Raw genomic sequence first — 22832 nt, forward strand, 5'->3', positions numbered from 1 at the left:
TACCTTGATAGAGTTAGGTAAACTAATGTTCAAGGGCACCGGGAGTGGAATTGAAAATAAGAAAGAATTGGGATCAAAATACATACGTTCTGAGGCTCCTGAATCAATGATCCAAGTATTTGGTTTAAGAATAGTGAACACAGAACTTGAGTATTTAAGAGTAGTACAGCCGCTGCATTTGCATTGATTCCTGTTTTTCCAGTTTGTGTCAATTTATTCTGCTTATACATCTGCATCATTTCTGCAATCTGTTCCTTGCTAAATTGCTTTTCAAAATTGCTATCATTGAAGTCAATCCTGCATTTGCTTTAATTCGGGGTTGATAGTTTTTGGGGTTAGTTATCTCAAAGTCTGCAGGGAATCCATGTAGTCTGTAGCAATCATCATACATATGTCCTGTCTTCCCACAATAAGTGCAAGATACATTTGGATCATATTTCTTCTTACCCCTGAATTTGTTTTGTGGTTTGATAAACCTCTGGTTTGAATTATTGTATTTTTGAGATGTGTTTGGTCCTCTTGTTGGTTGGTTTTTGAATTTCTGTGCATTCCTTTTCTGTCCATTAGCCATGAATGCTGCAAACTCAGCAAAAAATTGATTGTTTGGTTGCTTGGCTTGGCTTGACCAACTGCCATAAAGGAACCAGAATCAGAGGTGAAATGTGCATTTGCATACACTTCCCTTTGGTTCTCATCCTGCAAAAGCAAGGAATGTGCAACATCCATTCCAGGCAAGGGATTCATCATAAGTATCTTTCCCCTTGCCTGAGCATATACATCATTTAGCCCCATTAGGAATTGAATTAACCTCTGATCCTCCAGTGATTGAGTTAATTTTGCCTTCCCATCACAAGTGCACACACATGAACAACAGACAATCACATTTATGCCATCTAACTCATCCCATAACCTTTTAAGTTTGGTAAAGTACCCAGCAATGTCACTGTTACCTTGTACTAGACCTAATAATTCCTTTTGTAGATGAAAGAGTTTGGCACCATTTGACTTGCCAAAACTCTGTTCTAGACTATCCCAAAGCTCTTTTGCATTTTTGGAACTCATCACACTACCAGCAATATCCTTAGATAATGCATTTGATATCCAGCATATGATCATATCATTAACACAGCTCCATTGTTCAAACTCTACAGACTTCAGATCTGGAGCTTTACAAGCTCCATTGATGAATCCATGTTTTCTCTTGGCTGATAGAGATAGAAGGATAGATCTCCTCCAACCTGGGTATCCTCTTCCATAAAAGAAAGTGTTGACTAGAGGCATACTGGGTGAATCTGAATTTCTTAGGTGATAAGGATAACTATTGTCATATCTGATTCCCTTCTCACCATTACTTGATTCTGTCATATCTGTTGTTTCAGGCATTTTGATTTACTGAGACTTTGAAATTGATTTTGATGTTTGACACAGATTTGGATAGAGCTTAGAACTGCTCTGATACCATGAAGACACTGAATTTAGGAATTTTCTCTGTGTATTTCATTCATCACCATGTACCACTATTTATAGAGAATTGCTAAGTAATAGAAATAAAGAAAATGGAAAAACTAATTACACTTGTCCTATTCTAACTTGTCTACTATGTACCAAACTTTTATCCCTTCACGTGTTGGTCACATGACCATATTTACAGTTGTTGTAATTTTAATCCAAGGGTGAAGAATCAATCTATCAAGTGTGTGTGTTGTACGACTCAGATGATTCCATCTAGATAAAACATTCTTGTTTTTGTCAAAGTAAGAGTTGACCCTCAAGCATCAGTTCTTCAAGTCATTTTCCAAATTATCAACCATCTTCTTCATTTCTTTCTCTCTTCTTCTTCTTCGTGTCTTTCATGGGGGTTTTGTATTCCAACAGAAATTGATTCCAAAATCTTTAGTGGTTGTTTGGTTTGTGAACAAGTTATCTCGAGATTACTATGTTGTGATTAAAATAACATGAATTAAACAATTATGAGATTATTCAGTGGATATACCTTTTTATGGTATGAGCCGAGGGTTTATCGAAAACAACCTCTCTAACTCCCAAGGTAGGGGTAAGGCCTACGTACACTCTGCCCTCCCCAGACCCACTCATGGGACTTCACTGGGTATGTTGTTGTTATACCTTTTTTTTTTGGTAAATGTTTGGTTCATTTGTGCCTGTTAACCGGTTTGAACCAGACCGGATCGGTAACTGGTTAACCGACCGGCCGGTTTCCGGTTCAAAAATCGGAACCGGCCACCGGTTCCGGTTTACCGGTTAAATAACCGAAACCGGACCGGTCCGGTTCAAAAGTGGAAAAACCTCTTTTTTTGATTTTGTTTTTTGTATATTATAGTATTTATTAGTATATTGTAGGTATATTTACATATGTTATATTTATTTATAAGTAAGGTTTATATATTAACTGACTAACAGCAATACAGGTAGCATATACGTATATATATATATATATATATCAATATATTCTTACCATATTTTAGTTGTTTTTCAAGTATATAACTTTCTAGTTTTTAATTTAAGTAGATGTATATTATAAGTATATTCTTAGTATATTTTAAGTATATTCCTAACTTAATATAAGTAAAAATATGAACACAAGTAAATAGAAGAAAGCTCAATGAGCCATATATTTTATTCATTCTTGGATAACATTTATTTGCAAGATGTAGTTTTTTTAACTTGCAAATAATACATGAGTTGCAAAGAAATAGTAGAATAATAAAATCACCAATTCTCAATCATTTGGTTAATTTCCCCCATATCATATTCGGCCATGGAGATATCTTCAAAGTCTTCCATTTGGTTCGGTCCACTTGCTATCAAATCTTCAATCTCTTCCTCTTCGCCTTCCTCCGCTTCTAAGTTTTGGTTGCGTCGCTCTGATCTAATCCAATCGCGAATGCACACTAGTACTTGCAAGCTAAAGTCAGATAATGAGTGTCTATGGTCTCCAATTTGTTGTCTTCCTTGGCTAAATGCACTCTCCGAAGCCACGGTTGATACTTGAACCGTAAGGATATCTCGAGCCATTCTTGAGAGTATCGGATGACTTGCCTTGTATTTCTTCCACCATGCTAAGACGTCCAACTCATCTAGTTCCTTGATATCCACATTTGGCTGCATCAAATAAAAGTGATATTCATCAAAGTTTGCATTACAAGAAGGAGTTGGATGTGAATGTAAAACTTTTAAACCCGACAAGCCCTTTTTGCTACTTTGAGAAGTAGTAGGGCGTGGAGCAACGGGTGTAGCATGTTCTTCCAAATTAGAATAATGAGTAAAAACTTTTCTAAACTCATCATCAATAGCGAGTTCGGCTTCAGCTAAAAATGGTTGAACTCCCTCTTCAATTTCTAAAAATGTATAAATTTGACCAATCAATGCTTTAGTATAAGACACTTTTAAACAAGGATTTAAAAGAGAACCCAATATAAATAAAGTTGGGATGGGAAAAAAATACTTCTTAAATTTTGTTGTCATATAAAAAATAGCCGCTTGATAACCGGGTTTATATTTATACTCTTGTAAAACTCTAGCTATTTCCGCTAAGTAAGCTAAAATTCCGGTTACCGTGGGATAGAATTGTTTAGAAAAAGCCAGAGTTGCATTATAAAATTTTTCTAAGAGTTCAACACATCCTTAACATCTTCCCAGTCCGTAAAATTTAACCAATCATCACTATTAATATTATATTTGTTGTGAACTTGTTGTATGGGAATCCTATACTCATATGCTTGTTGTAACATAATGTAAGTGTAGTTCCACCTAGTCTCAATTTCTACTTGAATTTTCCTAGGTCTAAGGTTATTTTCCACACAAGCATTCTTAAAATCTCTAATTCTTCCCCTATTAGCATTACAAAAAAGAAACGCAACCGCATCTCTAACTTTTTTAATAGAATCGTCAAAACACACAAGACCATCTTTAACAATTAAGTTTAAAATGTGACAACTACATCTTACATGAAAAATATTTCTTAGCGGAGGGTTTAGTTCTCTTTTTAAAAGACCAATTACCTTTGTATTATTAGAAGCATTATCTAAAGGAATACAAAGTGTTTTTCTATAAATGTTAAAAAATCTCATAATAGTAGACATTGAATCCGCTAAAAAATTTCCATCGTGACGACCTTTTCCTTCATCATATAAAAAAGCTATAATTCTTTTTTGCATAACCAAATTGTCATCAACCCAATGACATGTAATAGCAAAAAAATCTAACTTGTTAAGACTAAGACCCAAATCAGCGGTAAGAGAAACATTACAATTTAAAGAATTAAATACATGGCGCAAATAAAATCTATATTTTTTATACAAATCTATAACATCCGCTTTACAAGTACTTCTAGGAATACCCTCAAATAACGGATTATAACAATGTTGAATGTAAGTAACAAACCCCAAACTCGAAGGAAAGGAAAATGGTAAACAATCATAAGCTACCATTTTAGCTATTTCTATATGCTCTTTTTTCTTGTCATACTTAATATTTTTACCGGTTCGTGGGTCTATCGTCATTTGAATACCCTCCACAGTTGAATCTGTTTGCTCTCCCCAAACATCCATATGTTTCTTTCTCATATGACCATTTAGTGTACCCGTTCCACCATCCTTACTAGTTTCTTGCTTAAAAGTAAATACTTGTCCACATAGGGTACTTTAGCTGTTTGGCTTTCCCTATCCTTAGTCATAAATTTCCAAATTTTAGCGGTTGACTTACGAGTTCTAGGCGGTTTGTCTTGTGTATGTAATTGTGCAGGACATGTATCTCCTATGGGATTTTCGGGGGGTTGTGTTTCATCATCATCATCATCATCATCATCAATTTCATTAAAAGTGTCGGTATAATGTTGTTGCATTGCCTCATGACCTAAAAGTGGATTATTTCCACCAATATCAATACCTAAATTAGATGTTTCTTCCACAAATGTTTTCTCATTAAGCCCACGCCTAACAATACTGTCACGACCCAGCTAGGGGCCATGACGGGTACACGGGGCTAGCCACCGAGCACCACTCGTGCCACCGAGAAAATGAATTGCAACAAATTAAATTGCAAAAAATAAAGATAGAGTCGGAACGAAAGTACCAAATTGCCGGACTAGAATTGCAACTCCACCAAAGCTACTTTGGATTGTTGCAAAATCACCAACTCCACCAACAATATTATAATTGCAAAATTAATAATTGAAACTATAATAAGACTTTATAATATTTATTTGAAAAAAATTTAAAGTGACTAATTGTTGCAAAGTAACTATAATTAAGAGATTGAGATTTAAGAGAAAGAGAAGAGTGAATTAGTGTAGATTAAAATGCAAATGGAGAGGGGTTTATATAGGGGTGGGGATGGATTAAAGTGTTAAAAAAAAGTTTGGGGGGTTTGGGTTGGGGGGGGGGGGGGGGGGGGCAAAAAATGAGTTGGGAACCGTTTGGCAACGGCCACGGTCCATTGGGCTGCCAATAGCTACAATTAAAAAAAAAAAAAAAAACCACCGATTTAACCGATCCGATTCCGGTTTCAAAAAAATTGAAACCGGACCGATATATAATAAACAATTAACCGGTTCCGGCTCTGGTTTTACCGGTCCGGTTACCAGTTGGAACCGGTAAAACTAAACCGGTTGACGGGTTTAGGTTCATTGCATTTAAAATGGGACATAAAAGGTAACAATAGTTTGCAGTCCAGTCCAGTCCTTCACTACTTAATTGTACTTAGGAAACCAAATGCAAAAGTAAGGTTTCTTGATCATCCATTTGCTTTTCCGAGAAACACACAAGTTGACTTGCAAGCAATTCATGGACAGGGAGAGGACATAAGATCCCTTTTATCTTGAATATAATGTAAATTCAAAGGATTCCTGTAAATTTTTGGCTGTTGGCAAAAATATGTCCTGCCCAAAGATAAGCAAGGGCCAACAAATTTTAAGTTGTAAGATATACTCAATAAGAAATACAAAAAATTTATCGAACATGACACATTTTCTATTGAGTTGACCCTAATAACATCCTCAGAGCAGCATGAAGCAAAATTAAGCAATCTTTCCAACTTGAAGAAGCCAAGAATGCAGTCCTATTCTAATTCCCAAGCATATGCCCAAGTAGTCATTGTCTTGCATCTTCGAAGAATGAATCCGGTATTTCCAGAGGAGAAGATAATGTTGACACACACTTGAACTGTTACACGAAGATCATACAGTACTCATATTAGATAACTAAACTATGAAGGTATCTACAACAAAATCACCAATTATCAAACACAGATTAATACCTTATGCAGCTTGTATTTGTCCCTCACAGCTGCCAAAGTGCTTCCTCTTTTACTTAATTGCAAGTCATGTATGATAAGAACACATTCCTTTAAATCTGCTGCTTTGTATCCTGAGCAACTTTGAAGGGCCAGACTCTATAAAATAAATAGAGTTAATTAATCACTCCATATTATCGATGAACTAAATCTAAGCAAATATTGAATCAAAATCCTCACCCAAGGATGTGACTTCGGCTGTAATGTGAACCTTGATAGGAATATCACAGCAGCAGCTACCAAAGAAGGCAAGAATTTCACGCAGCTGTAATCCAATAAACTTAATTCTGCTAAGTAGTATCCTAGAAACTCCAACTGCAAACCGGCTTTCTGCAAAGAGCAGGAAAAATATAATAAGCAAACATTTAACAAAAACAAAGTTGAACTGAAAATCATAATGTTCATGTCATATTTATGCACTTACTTTGTAATCTTCCTGAGCAACTCTAGTAAATCTTCTGACAAATGTTTTGGTTGTGGGATTACCCATTTCAAATTTGAGGGATTGTAACACATCAGCCTCCATCTTTACCACCTCTTTCTTTGTAAATGTATTGTCTGTAATGTAACAAAAGTCCTCAACATTTGGAGGGCTAATTTCCTCATACTTCCTGATCATAATCAACACATTATATTAGATTCAAAAGCAAACTTACACACATATCCAGGAGAATAAAACCAATTCTTGGATTCAATACTTACGCAGCAATGAGCATTGCGGAAACACCCAAAAGCTGAAGTCTTTGCCTAGGGATGACATTCACCGATAAGAATCTGTCGATGTAGGAAACAGTAAGGTACAATGTGTCTACTAAAAGTTTGTATTCCTCTGCAACTTCCACCAGCCAGTCAACCAAAACTCCTCTCATGTTTGCAGTCACATCCTTTTGAATCTTCTCAAGGTAATCAGGCAATGGTCTTCTCTTATTCTCAATCTGATTCAAAACACCACAGAGTAAGTCAAAAAACTCAAAAGCCCAAATGCAATTACGTTAGTGGTCGATTACTGTGTATAAGAATAGCACTGAATAGAGTGTTTAACTAATACACGTATTGGTTATACATGGGTTGAAAACACTACTACACAAGGAATTAAACAATATCAAAGCTAATACCAGTATTATTTTCTCTAATAACTCTTACCAAACGACCCTTTACACTACTTTACATGGCTGAAAATCAAGATTTGATTAATTCAATGATATTAACCACAACCCAATTGACAAAATTCAATCTTTAATGTGCCCATTCGCAAAAATCATCCATAAGAAACCAAATCAGGCTCTATTAGGTAAGACCCAATTAAACATTTGTCTTCTTATTCTTTTTATGAAAAATACTACATTTTTAAGCATACATGAAATGCAAACACACTTGAGCATCGAGATCTAAATGATTAAGATTCAGATATCAAATGAGACCTAAAACAAAATCCATTTTTTTTATTAAAAAAAAAAAAAGAGTAAAAGGACTAACCTCCATATGGTGAAGATAACCATATATATCAGAAACATAAGCACTACACATCTGGGGGTCATCAAATTCCTTGTCTTTTTCATTAACAAACCTTTTCACCTTCCTCTTAGTAGTAATCTGCTTAGTTTTAGGCTTAATCTGATTTTGAATCTCAGCCAAAACAACTCTCTTCTTGTTGGGCTGTTGTAGGTACTGAACCATTGCTTCTGCTGCCCTTTTCTTAGCCAAACGAGTTACTCTCACGCAATTTTCTTGGCCTGCCATTGCTTGTTCCTCTGTATCTTTCTCTTCCCTTTCCTCTCTCTGTGTATATTGAAAGGGAAGAGAAAGTTGAGGAAATGAAAGAGAGATATGTGTGTGTATATTTATATGGCGCCATATTCAGCATAAAATTTTCAGTTTGGGCGCTATGTGGGTGGCTGGCAAATGGTTTTTAAGTTTTAAGATTTGGAAATTGTTGTTTGGAGGGTTGTCGGGGTAAATTTTTGGTTAATTTGTTTTTTTTTTTTTTTTTTAGATTGAATTTTTAAAGAGTGAGTTTTGAGTTTCCCTCCAAACACACCCGCTTCTTTAATTATTTTTTATTCATCCTCTATGTTAATGGTTATTTCCCTACGTCCCCCTTCTAATAGAAAAGTTCATTGATAACTAATGCATGCAGCGTTTAGTTGGTGATATTGTGCGATAATTTGTAGTACTCACTCTGTGTCAATTCGGTGATATTTTTCGTTTTTCGAAATTCAAACTGCATGAACATTGACAACATTTTAAGATGTATTTTTCACTAAAATAATATGAGAAAAGTTGTAATTTCAAATATATAAATTTTAATCTTAAAATATTGAGTTAATCTAATTTAATTTAGCTTCAAAATTTAGTTAAATTGACTCTTGAAAAACGAAAAGTGTCACATAAATTGGGAAGAGGAAGTATTATTTTTTGTCTAATTGAATAAAGATATAGAAGAATAAAGAGAAAATTACGCCCTATGTCAATTAGGGTAATAATGCTATCAAAATTGACCCATTTTGCAAAATCTTTCAAAAAATGACCCCCCCCCCCCCCTCCTCTCTCTGCACTCACTCCCACCTCCATAGTCGTCATTTCTCCACCATGACCCCTCCCTCACTGCTTCGCTCCTCTTCTTTCTTCTATATTTCCCTGGTCACGTTTCTTCCGTACTCTTTATGTTTCAAGTCTAATTCCAGCGAAGCAAGCCATCTCCAGCCAAACAACGCCCAACGATCTGACCGGATTCATGGTGTATTGTTACAGATCTAACCGGATCCTCTTTTTAACATCGTCATCGGAGACTTTTTATTTTTGTTTAAATGTTAATTGTATTGTTACAAATCTTACCAGATTCGCGTTTTTCCGGCAACCTCCATGAACGCCGGTGAGTGCCCTCTTGTTTTTATATATTTATACATGTTTGCTGGTTTTGTCCCATCTCTGATAAATATTTACGGGGGTGGTGGAGTAGCCGGAGGTGGAGCGCAGGTGACAACAATGGGGTTGTCGAAGGTTGTTGAGGTTGGCGTTGGAGAAATAGGGAAGGGAGGGTAGGGGTAGTGGGTGTACAATATTGTATAACTATTATTGTATTATAGTGTATATGGGTGTATATGGTGGTATATGGGTGTATATGATGTTTATGTATATGGGTATATGGGTGCATATGGGTTAAAATATTGTATATGGGTGTATATGGGCTAAAGCTTTGCAATGTAAGTTTTGGGCTATATTTTTGCAACGTAAGTGACCAAATTGTATATTTATGAAATTTTTCCAACTCTTAAGGTTCCTTTAATTTGTGAACAAGTTATACTAGAATTATAATATGAGATCGTAACACAAAAATTAAATAATTACTCAATTATATAGTAGATTTTTGTTATGGTAGATGTTTGTTCATAGAATTGATTATGGACTATAGGGGGGGGGGGGGGGGGGGTATAACATAACGCATATATTTGGTCTTACACTCTATAAATTTGAATCAACTTTTACTTTCATTTTTAACATGGGCCTTGTTAGAAGACTTTGGAAAAGGGCATTTTTGTCATTTGATCGTTTAATTCCGAAATTGTTATCACGCGTTGAAAATTGTGGTACGAAAATAGTATCAATTTTGTGGTATCATCAATCTAGTTATTACTTACACTGAAACTTAAATTTAAATTACCCCCATAAAATTATGCTGGAATTATAATTTTGAGATTAAATAATTTCCGAATTATTTACTACGCTGGATGGCATATGGAGTTTAAGATCTGGAAAATTAACCCCATAAAATTATGCTGGAATTATAATTTGAGATTAAAAAAATCCGAATATTTTACTACGCTGGATGGCATATGAGAGTTTAAGATTTGGAAATTGTTGTTTAGGGGGTGTCAGGGCATATTTTTGGTTAATTATTTTTCAGATTGAATTTTAAAAAGTGAGTTTTAGGTTTCCCTCCATATGCACCGGCTTTGGGAAATCAATGTAGAGAGGTGGGCTTTTTGTTCAATTTGGGCCAGTTCTGTCCTCCATTTTCTGTTGGACTTCACCTATATATGTGGTAGCCTGATAAATCACAGCATAATTTTGGTCCTTTTTCATCATAAAAAATTCACAAGGTAGCCCATTTTGATACCGCCAGTTAACCTGTACTCGTCATCTTGATTTGCAAATGTATACCATTTAGACATACAATATTTAAAGTTAGGCTTGACAAAATTAAAATTCAGATAAAGTGTTTAGAACTTTAGCCGTATGAAACTCCACATTAAATTGTATGTATGAAGTTGTCCTAAGTGGTACACATTAAAAAAAAAAAAAAAAAAGCGAGCACAAATTAAATCGGTGTTAAAATCGGATATTCGTGCACTTTTCCCCTTTTCATCTCTTTTGCATTTTATATGTCACTCTTTTTTTTTTTAGATTTGTTCTAAAAGAATATTTGAAAACTCTTCAATTTTAACAATTTCAGTTCATTGTTAATAATACACTTTTATAAATATGACATGATATATCTAACATCAAAAGGATTTAAGGGTACTTTTGATAAGTCATATGTTTAGTTAATGTGTCAAAAGTCTCCTTTCTTTTCTTTGTAAAACTCATGTCAAATTAAACACACAGAAGAGCAAAGAGAATTTAAACACGCCATGTCCTTTAAATATTGAATGTAAACTGCACCTTTCAACTAGAATTCTGAAGAACTACTAATCCGTCCATCTCAACTTATGTGACATCATTTGACTTGGCACGGAATTTAAGAAAGAAATGAAAATTTTTAAAATGTGTGGTCCAAAACAAGCCTTATATAAATATGTGGCTGTAAATCATCTCATAAAGTTAAATTATTTCTAAATATAAAAATATCACATTCTTTTTTAGATAGACCAAAAAGGAAATTGTGCCACATAAATTGGGACATGTTGGAAATTTTCAAGAGAAAATACGCAAAAAGGAAAAAGTATTTTTCTTTTTGAAAGAGTACATCTCTTCCTGAAACAATGCATCTCTCCCTAGAGGTTGCGTCGTTTCAGGTTCAAGAGTTAAAGACCTCCTCTATAGATAGAGGAAAATCCTGGAAATATTTATAACATGAGAAATACTCAAAGTACCAATATTCTTCCTTAAGAAAAACTGCATAAGTTTAGTTACTGCAACATTAATTCTTGTGTGTTCAGAGATTTGTTTACATTAGTTCTTGTCTTTGCTTCATTCTATCCCGGGAGAGTATTTGTAAGGGACAAATAATTCTCTTTGAAAAGTGATCCAAAAAAGGTACACGGCTTGAAGCATATCCAGATTTCTCACCACAATCACACATTTTTCTAACAATCATAGAGAATGATTTTTCATGTTGATGCTTACTGAAAGCTATATTTTGGTCACTCTCTCTATGGAGGATTAAATATCTCTGGTTTAATTTCATTTCACAATGGTTTAGAAAGGAAACAAAAACAAGAAATGGAGCCAGTCACCAAAAATCACGTTGGGCTTGAAGAAGTGAAATACATTAGGTTGTCACCATGTTTCCTTGGATTACTAGAAGAGGGACACATCAAGATTAAATGTACATTTAAAAGTTTAAGGCCACACGTTAGATATGACTGCGGCACCTTTTGGGCAAGAATGTAATCAACTTCTGATCGGAGTTAAACGACGCTATCACTGAGCTAATGATCCATGTTAGATTGAGGAATATTTTAATTGGATTTCAAGGCTAACTTCAAGTTTTGGGTCAAAGTATGCGGTCCTTCTCTTCATGGTTTCTACTGAAGACAATGACTTTGATTTTGACCATGATGAGTCAAGAAGAACAACCGGGCAAATATCGGGTTCTACTTTCTTTATTCAAAAAGGAAAAAAAGTACTTTATGATTTTTGTGAAATTTAATTTCATAAATTGTCACGCCCCGAACCATGGCCTGGACGTAACACGACACTCGGTGCCTGACTGCATGTGACCGAGCGAACCACATGACTTGCTGAATCATCATGATACATAACATAAGCGGAATATAACGTGAATGCATGATGAGCCTTTATAAAACATGGTAAGTCAAAATACTTAACAGAATACTTGTTTAAACATGAGTGAGCCAAAATAGCTATACGACTCCAAATGTTTGACATGACGTAACTGACTTGTCTAGTCTATGAAACCTCTATCATGAGTCTGACTGGAAAACATACTTACTGGGACAAGGCCCCCAGCATACCTTTAGATGCATAATTAATCATAAAATAAAAGTTGACTAAACCCCGAATGAGATGGGGCTCACCAATAAGCTGATACGGATGTTGTCCTACTGAGCAGATGTGTCATCCTGTATATCAGTACCTGCATCGTGAAATGCAGGCCCCCGGGCAATAAAAAGGGGGCGTCAGCACATTGAATGTACTGGTATGTAAAGCAACCGAGAGAAACAACATGGGACATAGAACAACATGATAAGAACTGAAACTGAAAACTTAGACATGAACATGTGCATGAGCATGAGTATATATATATTTATAACATGAGTAAAACATGATAAGTAGGGAGAGCATTTCATAAACCGACACATGATATCACCATGTGGATACGTGGAGTCTGGTACCTCGCCGGACCAGCAGAGCCCCTATACCTTGCCAGGGTATAAGGTAATAACGTACCTGATGGAACCATTCAGTGTGAAATTAAGGTATCGTCCTAACTGGCGGAGCGATCCTTGTCCTATGGTGGCTACATAGTTTCAGGCTATCTGAGCCTTCTCGGTAATTCGTGCAACTCCCAAAAACATGAACATAATATAGTTGGCTAAAAAGCCCATGATTTTCGTGAATTAACTTGTAATCATGATTTCACGAAATAACTTGTAACATGGTTTCGTGAATTAACTTGTACTTGTCTTGTAATCATGATTTCACGAAATAACTTGTAAACATGGTTTCATGAAATAACTTGTAAACATGGTTTCATGAAATAATCTTGTAAACATGGTTTCATGAAATAACTTGTAAAATAGTTTCATAAGATGACTTGTCATAGTCTTGCAAACATGTTCTTGATTCATGAGTAATAAGAATATTTTGTAATCATATATATAATTGACTTGAAAACATGCTTGTAACTTGCTAGATAAAATCATAAAGTTTCATGTAAACATAATGAGAACACATGAGGAAGAATTCATGATTCATGGATTAAGCTGGGGTTCCTAATAACCGTAATGGAAGATTAGGAATACAATAACGAATATAGATACAAGATTCATGTACATAAATACATAAATACGGGCTACCAATATGTTGGGTTTAATGCCCTAGGATTTGAACTTCATGGATTTTACGAAACGGATCATGGGGAAAACGTAGAGGTTCCCACATGTGGATGGAAGTTCTACATACCTTAACTTCCCGCTTTTGAGCGTATCACAATGTCCTTCAATCCCTTCAACTTCAATCTATAGCAATACAAGCCATAGGGATTCTATATTAGCAACAATATCCATGTTTTGTTCATCTAAGCATTTTATCAAACACTTAGTGGGCACGAAGCTCTATAACCCTCATTAATGGTGTTTTCTTCACCCAATCCCCATTCTATTACTCCTAGCTAATTCTACAATCTCAATTAGATGTAATTAACATCATTCTTCATCAACCATATGAATACAACAATCCCAAGTCAACAATCCAACAACTCTAGCATAGTTCATATAATTCTCTTCATCAAACCCAATTATTATTCTCCCAAGAATTCATCAATTCACAACCATAAATGATTAGGGAGTAGAAACATTACCTTTCAAGAGTAGTTACCACGAAATCAACACCCCCAAGTTCGATCCTTAGCTTAGAATGACGGCAACAACTTGTACTACACTTTATCCTTCACGAGCTTCGGGATTCGGGGCCTTAAACTTGGTTGATTTTCTACTTTCTCTCTCTAATTTCCCTTCTCTCTTACTTCCTCTCTCTAAAATCTGAAGTTATGGGGAAAAAATGGGGCTGCTAGGGTTACATTTCCCTTATATACCAAGGGGAAATGGGTTTGACCCAACTTGAAAATGGGTTGGACTTTTCTGTCTTAAAACGTCCATATCTCCTTATCCCGATGTCACCTGTGAACCCACGACATATGGTTGGAAAGGTATTTCAATTATCTACAACTTTCGTTCTTTGAGTTTTCCCAAATTCCCAATTTATGATAGGGTTATGGCCTCCCGAAGTCAGGTGACCCGAAACGTACATACGGACCAAGATACGGTCACTGTTACGGTCCCGTAACACAAAGGACGGACCGTAACTTGGTGAAAATTTCCAGTGAGGTTCTGGAAATTTTTGGTGTGTTACGGTCCACTGTTACGTCCCGTAACACGAAGTACAGCCCGTAACGTCACCGTTACGCTGGCAGAATTTCCAGCGAGCAGGCTTCAGTAAAATGTGCATAACTCTTTGCACAGATGTCCGTTTGACCCCCGTAAGATACCGTTGGAAAGATATTTCAAAGGGCCACAACTTTCATCAAGGAGGTTTTCTCAAATTCCCAACGGATTTTCATGAAATTTGACTGGAAGGCAGACGTATCGAAAACTTAGCCGATTCTATAGGATTTCATGTGCCTTACTATTAGCCATATTGAGACGATCATATCTCCTTGCTCCGATCTCTGATTGGCTTGGTCCTTACATAGTTAGAAAGGTATTTATACATACTACAACCTCATTGGGGTTACTTTCCCAAATTCCAAACCGATCAAGGAGTTATCGCTGCCCGAAATAGGCCTATCAACCATTTTCGCAAAACGTTCAAACCTTCAGTATTTCCACTAGAACTCTAATGATATGAGCTTAAACTTAGTTCCAAGATGCGGGGTGTTACATAAATATTAGGGTAGATGACTCACTTGTGATGATCATGAAATGCATTCTGAATAAGTTTAAGAATAACACATTTGATATGCTTATTAGAAAATTGTTATTCCACGCCAAAGAAAATTATCATGTTATAACTATGTTGCATAAATATCATGTGAATTTTACTTTCAAGTTGCGGGATGATATATTAGGAATTCCTTTATTTTAATGGATATTTATACTTGGAAGTTGCTAGAATACGTTGAAATTCAGAAAAATGAAAAGTTTGTTACTAGATCATTTGTTACTAGATCATTTTGCGTTCATTAAAGGATTAAGTTTCTGTTTACATGCTTAAATCTAATTCTTCATTATGACATTCACGTTTAGGACATGTTAAATTTTCATAGAATGAGGGATATTTCTAAATGTGGCTTGATACCGATAATGAATGTGGATAGTGAAAAATGTAAAACTTGCATGTTAACAAAGATCACAAGGAAATCATTTTCAAGTATTGAGAGTAGTACTAAGTTGCTCGAATTAATTCATAGTGACTTATGTGATTTTCATAGTACTCCTACGATTGGAGGAAAGAAATATGTTATTACATTCATTGATGACTACTCAAGATTTTGAAAAGTTTATCTTGTAAATTCTAAAGATGAAGCACGGAAAAATTTAAAATTTACAAGTCTGAGGTTGAATTGCAATGCCAATCTTCCGTTAAGTGTCTAAGGACCGATAAGGGAGGGGAATATCATAATCGCACATTTTCCCAAAGCACTGATATTGTGCAACAAGTAACAGCGCCATATACATCACACCAAAATGGTGTAGCCGAACGAAAAAAATAAATCGAGTCTTAACGGAAATAATTAACTCTTTATTGTCTAACTCAGGCCTAAGTCACGATTATTGGGGTGAAGCCATGTTAGTGGCTTGTTATATTCTTAATAGGGTTCCTATTAAAGAAATTCAACAACTCAATATGAACTTTGGAACAAAAGACAATCAAATTTGAGTCATATCAAAGTTTGGGGATTTAGGGCTATAATTAAATTCCCGGAACCTAAAAGGAAAAATTTAGGTGAAAGAGGAATTGAATGTCTTTATAGGATATGCTGAAAATAGCAAAGCCTATAGGTTTTTGGTCATTGAACCAAATGATTTGTACTCAGTTAATACCATCCTTGAATCAAGAGATGCCATTTTTGACGAAAATTGCTTTGTATTAATTCCTAGACCAAAATATATTGTTCCAAGTGATCCAAATTCTTCTACTTCACAACCATTAGTCTCTCAAGATAATGGAAATCAAGATGACATTTTTGAAGTAAGAAAGAGTAAGAGAGTTACAAAAGAAAAGACATATGGAGATGACTTCTACATGTATTTAGTAGAAGCTTCAACTGATAAAATTGAAAATGAAATTCCTTATTGTTATAATATGGAAATGATCCCACTACATTTAGTGAGGCCATACAATCTTCGGATGCACCATTATGGAAGGAGGCTATCCAAGATGAGATAGATTCCATTATGGAAAATAATATTTGGATCCTAACTAACCTTCCACCTGGTTGCTAACCCATAGATGGTAAATGGTTGTTCAAGAAGAAGTTAAAAGTAGACGGTACCATGGATAAATACAAGGCTCACTTTGTAGTTAGGGATTTTACCCAAAAGCACGGTGTTGACTACTTTGATACTTATGCTCCCGCTAGAATAGTCACAATAAGGATGCTTATTGCACTAGCCTCTATTTACAATCTAGTAATTCACCAAATGGATGTCAAAATTGCGTTTTGAATGGTGAATTGGAAGAGGAAGTCTATATGAGACAAACTTAGGGGTCTGTAGTTAAAGGACAAGAGAAGAAAGTTTGCAAACTTGTAAAATCATTGTATGGGCTAAAACAAGCCCCTAAGGAATGGCATCAAAAATTTGATGAAGTAATTTTATCTAATGGCTTTAAAATCAATGAATCAGACAAGTGTGCTCAAAATTTGAAAAAGGAAAAGGAGTTTTCATTTGCTTGTATGTAGATGATATGTTGATCTTTGGGACCAATAGAGAACAGGTCGAGACCACCAAAAGTTTTCTATCTGCTCAGTTCTCCATGAAAGATATGAGAGAAGCGGATGACATTCTTGGTATAAGAATTATTTAGAAAGGGTGGGGGTGGGGGTGGGGGGGGGGGGTTCCCTTAACACAATCTCGTTATATCGAGAAAGTGTTAAAGAAATTCAATCATTTTGATTGTAATCCTGTTTCTACACCGTATGATCCATGTTCTTAAATTGGAAAGAAATGGCAGAAGGCCAATTCCTCAACTTGAGTATGCTAAGTTGATCGGGTGTTTGATGTACACTATGACTAGTACGAGACCCGACATTGCGTATGCAGTGGGTGAGTTGAGTAGATATACTTTGCAATCTGAGTGAGCATCATTGGCATACTATAAGAGTAAAAAGGTATCTCAAGAAAACGCTAGATTATGGCATCTATTATAGTGGTGATCCTGCTACACTAGAAGGGTATTCAGATGCTAGTTGGATCACTGATCAAGAGGATTATTCCTCAACAAGTGGATGGGTATACCTCTTTGGTGGGGGTGCGATATCTTGGGGATCTAAGAAGCAAACGCGTCTTACAGATTCAACTGTGGCTGCAAAATTTATAGCCTTGTCATCCGCTTCTAAGGAAGAGGAACGGTTGAGAAATCTGCTTTTTGATATTCCATTACGCCCTAAGCCCATGCCACCGATTTCTATCCATTTGCGATAGTGAAGCCGCCTTAGCCCGAGCGTACAGTCATATATAATGGAAAGTCTATGCACATTGGCCTTAGACACAGTTATATAAATCAATTAATTAAAGATGGAGTGATAACGGTTGACTATGTACGTTCACTTAATAATCTTGCCGATCCATTAACTAAGGGATTACAAAGGGACTTGGTGTTGAGAACATCAAGAGGGGGGGGGGGGGGATTAAAACCCATAAAGAAAGACCATTAAGGGTGAAGCCTCAACTTAACGCTTGATACAACGTCCAGTCTCAAGTTCAATGAGTGACAACATTCTTTATTGGTTGATAGCACATGGTATTACCGTCCCAAAGTAAGTGCTTTGTCCTGCAATTTGTTAAAAGGAGGTTGAGTTTATAAATTCTTAATAGATCTATTGGTGGGTGCTCTTGCAGGAGCACATTAATAAGGGTCTACCTATGTGGATGCGAAGTGGGCCGCTTCAAGAATCTCGGGTTTGGTTTCTATGCATTAATGAGAGGATTGGAACGCAAGGCCTTGTGTGTTGGTTATAAAGGAATAATGTAATAGAATTCATGTGTGAGATACATCCTTTTTTTTTTTAACAATATTGTGGGCAGTTCAAAAGACTTGCCTTACCTAACTATTCAGTTTAATAGAAATTGTATTCCACTAATGTAAAGTTCAATCGCTGGATACTTTATTTATGCATGGATGCACTTGTCTCTAAATTTCTAAAGGAAGTGTTGGTTTATTATTTTCACTTGAAAATGGTGGGGGGTGGTTGAAAATTTTCAAGAGAAAATAAAAGGAATAGGCAAAAAGGAAAAGTATTTTTTAATCACACTTCTATAAAGAGGAGGAGCTCCCTCACTTATTTAATCACACCAAACAAAGAGAGAAAGAAGAGTGAGGCAAAGCAGAGTGAAAAATAGTCTGTGAGGAAAAATAGAGAGTGTGAGCGATATTGTAGTGAGGTGGAAAATATTAAAAGAGGGTAATTTCTTTTAAGTGTGTAGTGGTCTTTGGAGTATTTTACTCAGACCTACAAAGTGTAAAATCCTTGCTGTAGTGATATCAGTTGCTCCTCTCGGGCTGTGGTTTTTCCCTTTTGGGTTTCCACGTAAAAATCTTGGTGTCATTATCATTTTTTTTATTCTTGTTGATTAACCATATTACGGTGCTACATTATTATTCCGCTGTAAATACCGTGAATTTTATTTCTGTGGTGGGTTTATTTCCAACAGATTCAGACCTTGCTCATCTCCCTTATCTCTATGGAATCATAAACGAAACTCTCCGAATGTGCCCAGCTGTTCCATTTCTTGTGCCACACGAGTCCTCGGATGAGTGTGTCATTGGAGGTTTTCGTGTACCCCGGGGTACAATGTTTCTAGTGAATTTGTGGGCAATACAAAATGATGCTAAGTTTTGGGAGGAGCCAAATGAGTTCAAGCCTGAAAGGTTCATCGATTTCAAAGGGCAACGAGACGGGTTCAGGCTAATGCCATTTGGATATGGCAGGAGAGGATGTCCAGGTGAGAATTTGGCAATGCATGTGGCTTCTTTGGCATTAGGATCACTTAGTCAATGCTTTGAATGGGAGAGGATAAGTGAAGAGCCGGTTGACATGGCTGGAGGACCTGGACTCACTATGCCTAAGGCTATACCATTGCTAGCAAAATGTAGGCCACGCCAAAATATTCTTAACCTTCTTGCTCAGTTGTAATCACAGTTCTCCCCTGCACTTTCTCTTTTCAGAAAGAACTAATACATGCAGAAAAACGATGCTGCATTGTCTATTAACACCTTACTAAACGAAAACTAAGGCAAAAGTAACATCTATTTTCAAGTAGCTTGCTAATCTAGATCTATATCTATATATATTATAAAGCTAGGCATAAATAAGGTGATATCTATGTAGGGATCTTAGTAGCTCAGTTGGTTGGCTACCTGGATTTTTCACTTTATTGGTGAGGGTTCGAATTCCCTACCCCATTTCCATTTGCGCTTCCCCTACCCCCTACGTGGAAAAAATATGTGGTACATATTTATGACCACCGTTTCTATGTATGTTTTTTTCTCATTTTTTTTGCATTTTCCTCCTTAGTTGATGTCCAAAAAATCTGAAAAGAAGCAATCAAATACACCTTCTTTATGTCATTCATTATTTAACGTTCAATTCCATACCCACGTTCTATATCCTGATGAGTATCACTCATTTACTAAAGACTTTCCCTATAATAAATGTACATTAATGTGTATAAGAGTTTATGTTTTCATCATCTTCATATTCCCCAATTATCAGTTTTATTCGACTTCCTTTCACTATCTAACTACAATTAAATACATGCATTTGTGCGTTTTTGCTGCTGTGAATAATTGAATTGCTCTTTCTCTAAATGTCTTCCCAATTTAGGATGACTTGGAAGATACTTTCAGTGTGTGTTGGTTGATTAAAAGGTACGTTAGATCGACAATTGTTGTAATTGAGAAATGGTGCTATAGAGTTGAAAAGCATTGGTGGTTTTTAAAGTCTGATTTATTATTTTTTATCACTACTTAAAATCACATCCAAAAGAAATTAAACATAATATAATTTCTAAGACTAAAAAGTACTACTCCAGTTTCTAATCTACTACTTATTAGTAAGTACATTTTTTTTTTCATTGCTTTTTATCTTTCGTATAATTTACTTATATGTTTTTAAAATTAATTTATAGAATAGCTAAAGCTACTCTTAACACTTTTTTCATATGGAAGTATTTAGCAAACAACATGCGACGTAGCTTCATAGATCACGATCAAACCTTGATGAGCATTTTTTTTCCACTTTCTCCCTCCTCTCTCTAACTTTCTCTCTCCTCTCTCTCCTCTCTCTCCTCTCTCTCCTCTTCCCTTCACCATTAGATCTGAGATTTAGATCAGATTAGATCTGATATCTGATATTTCAGATCCTTTTCCGGCCACTATCACATTCAGGTAATACCGGCGACCAGGTAACGCCGGCGACTTTTCCGGCTACATTTACTTTGCTTTCGCTTTTTCCTTTTTCTTCTCCTCTTCTTCTTCTCTTCTACTTTTTTCCCTTTTTATCTGCCGGATAGCCGCTGCTCAGTCGCCGGCGAATTTTTCCGGCAACTTTTCTGGTTTTTTCGCTGTGAACAGTACCCCCGACGTGAGCAGTACCCCGGCGTGAACAGTACTCCGCGTGAACAGTACCCCCGACGTGAACAGTATTTTCCGACGGCGAACAGGTTCATTTCGACTGGAGTTGGTACCTCCGGTTCTCATATCTATGCTTTGTTCATACATTTGTAGCTACATTTGCTGACTTTAGACCTTTGACTAATTTATTAGTTCAAACGCGTTTTCGTGGCTTTGGATATTGATGGTAGACTAGGGTCATGTTCTCGTTTGTGGGACGGGGACGGGGACGAGGGTTAGGAGGAGTAAGTGGGTTAAAGGAGCATCTAGACTGAGAGTAGGTTCTTGGAACATTGGGACGTTAACGGGAAAGTCCATAGAGCTAGTTAAGACCCTTAAGAGGAGGAAGATTAATATAGCTTGTGTCCAAGAGACCAAATGGGTAGGACCTAAAGCTAAGGAGGTAGACGGGTATAAGCTTTGGTTCTCTGGTAGATCGAAGTATAGGAATGGGGTAGGCATTTTAGTAGATAGTGATTTAAGGGATCAGGTGGTGGAGGTTAGGAGAGTCAACGATAGGATGATGTCGATTAAGGTGATCGTTGAAGGGACCACTTTGAACATTATTAGTGCTTATGCGCCGCAAACGGGCTTACGCGAGGAGGAGAAGAGGCGCTTTTGGGAGGATTTGGACGAGTTAGTGGGAGGCATACCGCCTACTGAGAAACTTTTCGTGGGAGGGGATTTCAATGGGCACATCGGGTCTATTTCGGGAGGTTATGATGATGTGCATGGAGGCTTTGGCTTCGGGGACAGAAATGGAGGAGGAGTTTCACTTTTGGATTTCGCAAGAGCTTTTGGGTTGGTGATAGCCAATTCGAGTTTTCCAAAGAAGGAAGAGCACTTGGTAACCTTCCGTAGTTCAGCGGCTAAGACTCAGATAGATTTTTTACTTCTTAGGAAGGATGATAAAGGTTTGTGTAAAGATTGTAAGGTCATTCCGAGGGACAACCTTACAACCCGACATAAGCTCTTGGTGATGGATTTAGGGATTAAGATGACGAGGAAGAAGAGGGTCGGGGATGATCGACCTAGGATCAGATGGGGGAGTTTGACCACGGCTAGTGCCCTGGAGATGGAAGAGAAATTGAAGGATATGGGGGCCTGGGATAGTAGTGGGGATGCGACCAGTATGTGGGATAGGACGGCTAGTTGTATTAGGGTTGTAGCAAGGGAAGTGTTGGGAGTCTCGACAGGTAGTCGTGGTCGGCATCGAGGGGACTGGTGGTGGAATGGAGAAGTGCAAGGGAAGGTGGAAGCAAAGAAGATGGCGTATGCGAAGCTGATAGAAAGCAAGGATGAGGTGGAGATGTGGACGAATAGGGAACTTTATAAGATAGCGAGGAAGGAGGCGAAGTCGGCGGTTTCGACGGCAAAAACGGCAGCTTTTGAACGCCTCTATGCTGAACTAGAAGAGAAAGGCGGGGATAGGAAATTGTTCAGGCTAGCCAGGGTGCGGGAGAGAAGGGCGCGCGATGTGGATCAAGTGAAGTGCATTAAAGATGAGCATGGAAAAGTATTGGTAGAGGAGACTCTCATTAAACAGAGATGGCAGTCATATTTTCACAAACTCTTGAATGAAGAAGGGGAGAGAGACATCGTGTTGGGAGATTTGGAGCATACAGGGAGGCGTCACGATTTTGGGTATTGCAGGAGTATTAAGGTTGAGGAGGTTAAGGGTGCTGTCCGTAGGATGCGCAGGGGAAGAGCGACCGGACCTGACG

General features: G+C 36.8%; 2 protein-coding genes across 2 annotated transcripts; one reads left to right on the forward strand and one right to left on the reverse strand.

Annotated features, from left to right (window-relative positions):
- Positions 1-5813: 5813 nt before the first annotated feature.
- Positions 5814-8218, reverse strand: LOC132604075 (putative cyclin-A3-1). The gene is made up of 6 exons (XM_060317400.1): positions 7786-8218; positions 7012-7244; positions 6734-6920; positions 6490-6639; positions 6274-6408; positions 5814-6179 (listed from the first exon to the last, which is right to left on the reverse strand). The coding sequence occupies exons 1-6, from the start codon at positions 8047-8049 to the stop codon at positions 6108-6110; spliced, it is 1041 nt and encodes a 346-aa protein (XP_060173383.1). The 5' UTR covers positions 8050-8218; the 3' UTR covers positions 5814-6107.
- A 995-nt stretch (positions 8219-9213) lies between these two features.
- Positions 9214-19630, forward strand: LOC132601861 (cytochrome P450 81Q32-like). Its single transcript, XM_060314919.1, has 4 exons — positions 9214-9347; positions 17597-17845; positions 18232-18287; positions 19149-19630. Exons 1-4 carry the CDS (start codon positions 9214-9216, stop codon positions 19628-19630), a joined length of 921 nt encoding a protein of 306 aa, XP_060170902.1.
- Positions 19631-22832: the final 3202 nt, after the last annotated feature.

This window comes from Lycium barbarum, chromosome 7 (assembly GCF_019175385.1).
Source record: "Lycium barbarum isolate Lr01 chromosome 7, ASM1917538v2, whole genome shotgun sequence".
Classification (NCBI taxonomy): Eukaryota; Viridiplantae; Streptophyta; class Magnoliopsida; order Solanales; family Solanaceae; genus Lycium; species Lycium barbarum.